The 9,894-nt window shown below is 46.0% G+C and overlaps 1 protein-coding gene across 1 annotated transcript in view; it reads left to right on the forward strand.

The window, feature by feature from the left end:
- Positions 1-9,894, forward strand: part of LOC135826222 (mucin-2-like) — a 9,904-nt gene continuing 10 nt past the window's right edge. The window contains exons 1-8 of the mRNA XM_065338851.1: positions 1-58; positions 769-855; positions 1,344-1,346; positions 3,919-4,212; positions 5,564-5,917; positions 6,284-6,541; positions 9,773-9,831; positions 9,875-9,894. The exon at positions 9,875-9,894 is cut by the window's right edge and continues 10 nt beyond it. Of these exons, the coding sequence (XP_065194923.1) occupies positions 1-58; positions 769-855; positions 1,344-1,346; positions 3,919-4,212; positions 5,564-5,917; positions 6,284-6,541; positions 9,773-9,831; positions 9,875-9,894 (1,133 nt within the window). The remainder of the gene's footprint in view (positions 59-768; positions 856-1,343; positions 1,347-3,918; positions 4,213-5,563; positions 5,918-6,283; positions 6,542-9,772; positions 9,832-9,874) is intronic.

Genomic DNA, 9,894 nt, shown 5'->3' on the forward strand with positions numbered 1-9,894 from the left:
ATGTCATTCACGCGCAAGTTACACGCTAGTGACAATGAACTGCCTATGACAATACAGAGTAAGTTATCGTCCCAGTTCCTGAAGGGAATTCACGACAGCCGCTAACACCCGGTAATCCCTGACTACATGACTGTACTGCATAGAACACTTGGGAAATGCGTGGACAATTGAGGCTCTTCCGTTTCAACTCCGTCAAACCCTGAATAAAATGATACTTTGAAATTTGAACATTGTCCGTCGATCTCGACTACAATAAATCCGCATGTACAAAATGCGAAGCTACATTTTTAGCGAACCCTTGCTGGTACGTTCTGTTTACCTGATCTCACACTAACGTCCTATCTCTACTTTTCCACAATATCCTTTATAAAATATTTTATTCAAAGTGGGTCCAATGTTAGTAGGCATTTTGCCTGTTTTAATTTCCACTATAAATAAAGTATACAATAACGAACGTCTGTTTCAACACTCTTCCCAGATGACTAGATGTACACACTCACGTCCAGCACTCACTTTCCTGTGTTCCTTCCTCACGCTTCTCCCTCGCATATACCCACTCTGGTGTTTGTGCGGTTGTGTGCGTGTATGTGTGTTTCTCTATCGGTCTGTCTGTGGATGTGGGTGGGTGTGTCTGTGTGTCTGTGTATGTGTGTGTCTGTGTGTTGGTGCGTGTGTCCGTGTGTCTGTGGACATGTGTGTTGGTATGTGTCTGTGTGTGTGTGTGTCTGCGACTGTGCAAATGTTTTCCTATTTAACATTGTCAAACAGATGACACGGACTACAATAGCACCATGGGACTTGGTGAATCACCTACGTCCGCCAACGAAGCCATGGCGCAGTGCCGTGGCGCGGACAGTAACATGTTAAGCAATCCTCTGACAGAGTCTACTACAGTCACACATGACTTAAGGGAATATGTCAGGTTTTCAGAGCTCAGTTCATCTGCGAGGGTGTGGGTAAAGATCCAATCCGGAATTCAATCTATTGGCTTTCAAATGGTTGACAGTTTGCTTCCTCCGAGTCGATGGGGGACAGCTCATTCATTGTGTATAGGTAAGAACAATTACCTTGATATCACGCATTTCCAAAAATGACCTGTTTGTATGTATGTATGTATGTATGTGTGTCTGTCTGTTTGTATGTATGTCTGTCTGTCTGTCTGACGTCTTGCAATCTGTCTGTCTTTCTGTCTGTTTGTCTCCCCTTGTCTGTCTGTCCATTTTACGTTCTTTCTATAATAATATGTCTGTCTGTATGTCTGCATGTATGTATGTCTGGCTGGTTGCCCGCCTGACTGCCAGTGTGTGTATGTATGTGTGTGCGCCTGTCTGTCTGTCTTTCAGGCAGTAAGTCTGTCTATCTGTATGTCTGGCTTTCTGTATGTCTGTCTGTGTGTATGGTTGTCGAGTAACGGTGAAGTATTCTACCTGTTCTGTGATTCGTCCACATCTGTGCTTTATTGTTGTTGTTGAGCTTCTATTTTATACTAATAATAAATTTTAAATTTTAAAAATTAAAAATTAAATAATAAATTAAATTAAGTATAGTCGTTCAACCAAACAGGAAATGGTGCCTTCTCACATGGAGACGACTTAGAAGAGGCGAGGGCAGAAAGAGTGTGGGTAGGGGAGAAAAACAGGCATGGAAGGGAGATAGAATGCAGAGGATAATGTAGTATAGATTAAGACTCTCTCTCTCTCTCTGCTATTGGCGCGCCTGGTTGTGATGAAGCCGAGACCCAAGGTCGGCAGAGCATCCCAGACCACGCCACCACTCCCCTTATTCATGGTTCACACATGACGGATTTACATGGCTCTAGTAAAAAAAAGAAAAAAAAGAAAAAAGGAAGCAGGAGTAAGATCCAGATCTTTTGCACGTACAAAAAGCGGTTTAGGCAACTGGGAGAATAAGGAGGTCTTGCGAGCGCAATGCATCAACCACTTCTTCTCTCCCAATGCATCGAAGTTCAGCCGAGAGACTGTTTCACAATACCCTTCCCACAAACTGGATTGACGATCGGCCATAAGGGCCTCTGAGGAAGGGTATTTGCAGGAGAATGAAGGAGTGACCACGAGTGATGCGGTGGTTAGTCGGGCATGCTGCATTAACCCTTTGGAACCCAAAATTATCCTGACAATTGCATGCAACTGCAATTGCGACATTTAATTAGACTAAAGAAATTGTCGAAAAGGGGACTTGTAGCAGACTGGATACGGCTTTGGAAGATTACTAATAGTTTTAGTCTAATGTTATAATTATTTGAAGTATGTGGACGAGAGGAAGGACGAGTGTCTGTGCAAGCAAAGAAGCGGTAGAGGTAGCCGTTGGTGCCAACAAAATAGACCAGACCCGGTACCCCTACCTTGGTCATACGCTCCAGACGACCGAGTGCATGCTGAGAAAGAGCTGGATGGACTGTGGACTGGATCATGCCAATGTACCAAGTGCGGCGGGCATTCACTGTCAGGCCATGTCCATGCCGCCATAGCTTACCGATTGCTTGTCGGGCTTTCCGCACCTGGTGATTGACATGTATATCCCAAGCCATGTGGTCATCCACGTGAACTCCAAGGTACTTCACACAATGTAAAGCTTGTCGAACGTCCTAAACACACCGTACTGGATGGCGGATGTCTTGCAGACCACGGGGCTTTATGGACATAATTTGTGTCTTCGTGGTGTTTAAAAGTAGGCCTAGATCAGCCAACCACCAGGCAGAAACACTAGTGAGTCCATCAGTCAGAGATGAGCATACGGCTAGTGTATCACGACTGTGTTCGACTACATCCTGTGTTCGACTACATCCTGTGTTCGACTACATCCTGTGTTCGACTACATCCTGTGTTTGACTACATCCTGTGTTCTGTACGTCTCGTCGTGTGTTCGTCTGCTCATCTGTCTGTCAGTCTATCGGCACTACAGTCTGTTTTTCGGTCAATCTGTCTGTCTGTCTGTCTTAGCCATTGGCGGACTATGCTCGGCCAATCGTCAAATTATGCTTTTGATTATGCCACAATTATGCCAACAAATATGCTGAATTATGCTCCGTTCCACTATGTATTCACGCTGTGCATAGAGGATTGAGAAACCACGCATACACACACGGCCATGCCCTAAGCATAATTTTTGTCTTAACCAAAAGATTATGCCGACCTTACACATTGGAATCCGTGTAATATGCCGGAGCATAATTTTTTGACGAAACCCCCTGTAATAATAAATCCCGAGATTATGCCAAAATAATATTATAGCGGCATAATCCGCCAAGGGCTAGTCTGTCTGTCTGTCTGTACACCTGAACCACACAACGGGGGCAGGATTTAATCTGATGAATGTAAACGTGTTGACCATATTTCTGCGGTACTATAGGTTAGACAACCAGGGAAACACAGATAATATAGCCTCATAGGATAATTGGGGATGGGTCAAAATTGGTGTTTGTGAATGCTCCAATATTTCTAAAACCGAAAATAGGATACCGAAACCTGGCCGTATCCCTACTAAACTACATGTAACACCAGCTGCAGAATGATACCCTGCTTCTTATTCTCTGCATTAGTGCTGGTTTTATTTACTGTGTCCTTTCAGGCTGAGGTGCCCAAGCTCCACTGCAGCCACTTCACAACACGATTGTTATAATTATAATCATATGCGACATGCATTGTCCTGTTAATGATCAGTGGCGTTGCTCCACAGGAGAATTGTTACAAGAAAACATTCTGGCTACAAACCTTGCTACGTTGCTTTGTGTGTGTGTGTGGACAAGACAGCGCCATGAAATCCTTTGTACAATAATTACACCTCACTGTACAGTACATACTACCATGGTCAGTGAAAGACAAGTGCTGGAAATGATGCAATGAGCGATGTGAGTCTGATTTCCTGGCTTCGTGTTGCTTTCGTGTTTGTGTCAAACAGTGCCCTTGCACAAGACGTGCGGTTCCGACAAGGTGTGGTTCAAGTCGCAGCTTGGCTCGTACAACCATTCCGCTTCGCGCAAGTTTTGTAATGGTCAGCTTCCAGCCTTATCACGAGTTCAAATTCCCTGCTTCAAGGACCTGATCCAAAGTGCTCTTTGGTTGTGGCGTAGACCAGTGGTTATCTTCTGGACCCAAAATGGTGAATTGCTACAGTTCGACGGGGAAAGCTTCGGAATCATTACTCCGCCACCAGCTGCTAGACTTACCAATGTTCTTCGTATCTGCTTTGAAGGTGAGGACCTTTTCAGAAATTAATAGCTTTTTGGTCACCTCATTGGCTGAATCAATATTTTGAAGATCAGGACCTGTCTACTTTCGTCTGATGATTGATTCAGTTCATGAAGCTGAGAGTTACGAAAAACGCAACTGCTCGTTCTTCTGTCCGTGTATTCCGCTCTTTGCTTTTGGCAAATTGAGCCCTCTACGGATGAACATCAAGTGGTGAGGATCAGGACCTGTGTTTGCTGGTTGGCTATGCTTGTTTTATTAGGGTATTCCCCCTGATGTCCACCCCCCCCCCCCCCCTCTGGTGTAAATGCCATTTTACCAGTTCTCCTAGGAGTTGTTTGATTGATGAAAGAAATTCACATGCGGCAAGCCATTGGCAGTGCGTTCTGCCTGTCCGCCCCTAGAAAGGAGAATGCACTGAAACCTTATCGTATTATGCCAAGGTCGATCATCACCGACACAACCATAGGTATCATCACGAACGAACGCGTGACATTTTATGTATCTCTTTCCCACTGATTGTCAAGATTTGAACTGCTGTAAAGTACCGCGAGAGCACCTAGTACCTCGCCCTGAATTATGGAAAAAACAGGACTCTCGTTTCCGGTCATACTGAAGTAGAAGTGAACGTCACACAGTCTGCTGCAAATGAAGTCGTACGGGGTTCACTCTGTTTTTGCAACTTTGGGGTTGCGTCATATTTTACTTGTACGGTGCGTCATGTGAAGTGCAGTGCAGAGCGCTGCAGCCAGCATGAACAACATGGAATTTACCTTCACCAAACCTCGGTTGCTTTACTGCAACAGTCGCTTCGTAGGTGTGTGCATGACCCCAGTACAGACCACCTCACACACTCGCGGCCACCCTGCCTCCCCAGAGCGGCCACGAAAGGACGGGGAGTGAGGAGCACTGGCGGTACTTTACGGTATTACAAGCTACAGCAATCCCCATATTTGAAATGTGAAAAAGAATAATGACTGGCAGGTTTCCACTAATAACCTGCTCAAGTATTATAGGGTATTCACGCGACGTGAAGATGAACGAAACTGACACGTTTGTGTAAAAGTGGACAAGCTGCCCATCGCAGTCACACAGACAACAGACCCGTGGAAATCTCGCATGCGTCTGTGCACTCGAGCATACCCATGTAACTGGAGTACCATGCTCAAGTATTTTCACTGGTCTTACACATGCGCAAAGCACAAAAGCGGGCCTAGGACCCCCGAGCAAAGTTTTCAATATGTTGCACGCGTTTTGGTCACACGAGTAAAAAGAGTAGCGCACTCGCGAGTTTGCGTGTCGTGTGAATAACCTATTATGCTGTTGTATGGCTATGACTGTCTTTGTTTGACCAGATGCACTGGCGATAACGACTCAGCCAACAAGCCCACCTGCAGCGCAACCCACAACGCAACCCACAACTCAGCCTACAAGACCACCAACATCCACATCCCTTCCCACAACCCAATCAACAACCGCATCCGCATCCCTGCCCGGTGGCACTCAATCAACCGTAGCCCAACCAGCAACCAAACCCAAAACCCAGCCCACAACCAAACACGCAGCCCAACCCGCAGCAACCCCTCGAACAAAGCGGACCACATCTCGACCTTTGACAGGTACAACGAAAGCAATGGCAGGAACTTCGCAGACACAACGTCCAAACGCGGTCACACCTGGTGCCATTACGTCATCTCGTGCCCCAAGAGGTGAGATGATGATCTTATGTTTCATACTAAGTCAATCCTTGTAACCAAACATACGCCTAGGAGGGTATTTGCTGCACACAGGTCTAATGTATGGTGAATTGGTAATCGTCCGGCTCCATGGGAGCTGTTGAGACACGCACTCTGTTCCTTAGCACTGCAAACTCAGAACTCATTCAAGTGTACCAGTTTCGAATTTTCAGCAAATTATTATCATCAGGATGTACTCTGAACCTTCAGGCTTGTTATGCAAACCAAGCCTTACCAAGCAGAGGTTTGCCTGAGTTCATGACCATTGATGCTGAGTGCCGGGAACAACCGTGGAACATTTTTTTGATGTTTTCTGCATGTTTATAAATCACTACGCAGCAATGCCGGCCAGTATCGCCAAGCGGTCCTACACACAAAGGATAACCTATGGCAATAGTAGCACGCTGGTGTGCGATGCAACCGGCGACACCCCCATGAACTTGGTCTGGTGGAAGGGTAACCACAAGCTGACGCAAGGCACCGGGCCGCACCTGTCGCTGGTGCTGCAAGGAGTGGAGGCGGATGTTGGTCTATACACATGTACAGCCAGCAACAAAGCTGGCAGTGACTCCATGACAGTGGGCATTACAATGGAAGGTATGCTGTCTGACCTTTGCTTTGCATGTTGAATGGAAGAGATTTAGGCGATAAGGATATTTCTCACACGCCAATAACAATGTCATTTTCATAGGAGTTTTCAGACTTTCTCTTCTGTATGTAATAATTATTGGGAAATGAGCGATAACGAAAAGCACGCCAGAAAATAGGCAGGCGGGGGGGGGGCAGATTACAACTCCCTGGTCAAGATCCACCTTTCTGCTTCCGTGGGACGCCACAACCCCATGATCAGGCGTCAGATGCGGCTCCTAAACGGTGGGGGAGGATAGAGAAGATCCCCCAACCATTGCAAAGATTACAAAGGCGGATTACAAAGGCAGATAACATAGACAAAGAAATTTCTGACGAAGATACATTTTAGATAAAGGGATATGCAGCTGTGCCTTTGGCCCTGTACTAATATTCAGTTATAGTGCGGTGGTTGATGAAAGATCCATTCCACAGGATGATCCTTGTAGGCATGTGTGAATGCTCGATGAGAGTACAGCTGACAGATCAGCATTCCAGAGCTTTCCCACACCCACACCGCGCAGTGTAAAGTACATTCGTCTCTACTCGGGATTCTTGCATCGCATGAAATGTTTACTTAATAATGGGAAGCAAGAACCTCAACTACACATGGTGCAGCATTTGTAAAGTTCGACATACACTCACATTATGATATGTATGGACAGTTTATAGGCTAGTTACCAGTGCAGTAAAGCATGTCAAGGCGACCACTCGGATAAGGCGACCACCTGTCCTAGAAGACCACTGAAACCAGGATCAAGTGATGCTCGCATTTCCAGTCAATTGACCCTGTACTGTAAATATACAAATTTTCGGCAGCTATTTAATTTCGGCTATATTCGGCACCGACCTAAAATGCCTAAATTATAACGCCAATGAAAATTTTCACAGCATCTGTCGCACTATACCATGCCCTCTACCCCACGCCGAAAATAAATCGCCGCCGAAATGTCAAAAATCGTAAAGTGCCGAAATTTTGCAGCGCGGAAATTGTGTATATTTACAGTATAAGGAGACCAACTGGTAACAGAGACCACGTCTTGAAGGTCCCATGAGCGGTCGTCTTAGCCAGGTTCCATTGTAATGTGATACGTATTATTTGAAACAGAAGTCTTGGACTCAGTATAACATTAACTTTGCTTTCTTGGTCGGGTCACTAAATTCCGATATATTGAATTTTGCGTTGCTGGATATGGCTACTGGCGGCCTCTTGAGCTTCTTGTACAACTTAGTCAGGTTGAGGTTTGCCAGCACAAGACGGTGATCGCTTTCTAAGCTTGTCCCGGCGTATGATCTGGCATCCGTCACCACAAACCTTTCACTGTGACGGCAAAGGATATAATCTATTTGGTTGTAAATGGGTAAAGGTGGACCTCCACTAGGGTTGTGGCGCCAGCCTGTCCATGTGGTGATATGTTCTGCACGGTGCTGAAACGCCGTGTTACAGGCAAATAGGTAATTGCTGGACGCGAAATCAGCCAAAGTCTGGCCGCTGTAGTTGCGATGGCCCCTTGAGTGTGAACCAGCATAGGATACGGAGTGGCAGTCACTGGGTGGTCGTTTCCCAAGTTTTGCGTTGAAGTCTCCCATCAGGAACAGCAGCGATGAAGACCTTAGTTTTTGAATTGTTTCCAGCAAGCTGTTGTAGAACTCGTCTAGGCATGAATGGTCTGCTGCAACGCGTGTTGACGTCGGGGCGTAGACATTTACAAATGAGCACAGCGTTCTCCCGGAGAGCCATAACTGTAGCACGGCGATACGGTCCGACACCTGCCAATATCTATATATTCGGTGCAGTAACTGCTTTTCCACCACGAATCCGAGTCCATAATGTCGACACGACGACGAGAGACACAGTAGACGGTAGTTGTCAATATTTCCATCGTAGCCTTCGGAGATTTTAGTCTCCTGAAGACAGCAGAGTCCAACTCTGTATTTATTGAGGTCTGAAATAAGTTGATTTTTTTTGAAATTTGAAGTAAGTCCACGGACGTTGAACGTACCAATGCGAAACAAGCCCTCGCCTTTTGCTCCACTACTCAAAATACTTCCACAAGCTTGCCTGTTTCCTGGCGAAGAAGACATTACCCATGGGCCAGCCGAAGCTGACGGCCATGACCGAGCGGCGTCACTCGCTCTCCAAACGGAGACCTATCCAGAATCGGCAATATGCTGGCCCTGGCCTGGAGATCTGCAACTATAATCAGCTTCTACTTTGCAACACTAACGGATTAGTCCCCTTTGTCGATTGATGGATCAATCGGTAGATTCGGCTCTGTTTTTCTTTCCTTTCTTTCTTGTTTTGAATTGTACGTTGAACTCATTGGATTTCTTTGTATTCTGTATCTCGTTATCGTTATATTTCCCTCTAGCCCTCTCGCTTAGGATGAGCTTTCTTTTTTATGGCAGCTTAAGCGAAGGCTATATACCTGCTTTATGCAGGTTGATGGCAACGCGAACAAGCAAAATAATAATAAATAACATTAAGGTATAAGACTGTGTATAAAGCACATGCCACCGGGTGTGCAGATGACCCATGCCCTCCCCTCCTCCCCCCCCCCCCCCCCTTTGAGATCCTGGATCCGCCACTAAGAATTATCGGGGGGGGGGGGGAGGGGGGATTTTGCGAAGCAGGGAACTCGAGAAGAGACACATTCTCTTCCACTGGTAATGAGCCTTGTGCATGAAAATAAATGTTATATTCGTTGAAGTTCAGTTGTCTAATGATTGCCTAGCAGCATCAAACTCAAAGATACAACCAACCTGAACGTCCTCCGCTGAGGGTCAACGGACTTATTTTTGAAGTTTGATGACTTTTGGCAGCAAATTACATGCATGCATGCCAACGTCTGTAGGGTCTTCCCTATCACGCTAATAGACGGTGTAGTGAGTGCGTTCGATTACTGCCATGAATCAATTCATGAATGGAACCTCGTCGTTTGATTCCAGGTCATGAGCCCTGGAATCGATTCGGAATCCATTCACCCTATTCACATGGGGCGATGTGAATAGCCAGGGGCGATTCAACATGGAATCACGGGCGATTCAACATGGAATCACGGGCGATTCAACATGGAATCACGGGCAATTCAACATGGAATCACGGGCGATTCAACATGGAATCACGGGCGTAATTGAACGTACCCAGTGAGCAATGGGCTTATTTTCTCTTCATGTGCTTATGTGTTTCAACTCTTTCAGTTCAAGAAAATGGAAACACAGAGTCTTCTGGTTCAAACCTCTCCAATTCAATGCTGTGGGCTATCGTTGCCATAGCGTTAGTGGCATTTCTAACGATTGCAGCCATATATGGTTTCGTGCTG

Source organism: Sycon ciliatum, chromosome 10, assembly GCF_964019385.1.
Source record: "Sycon ciliatum chromosome 10, ocSycCili1.1, whole genome shotgun sequence".
In the NCBI taxonomy this organism is placed as follows: domain Eukaryota; kingdom Metazoa; phylum Porifera; class Calcarea; order Leucosolenida; family Sycettidae; genus Sycon; species Sycon ciliatum.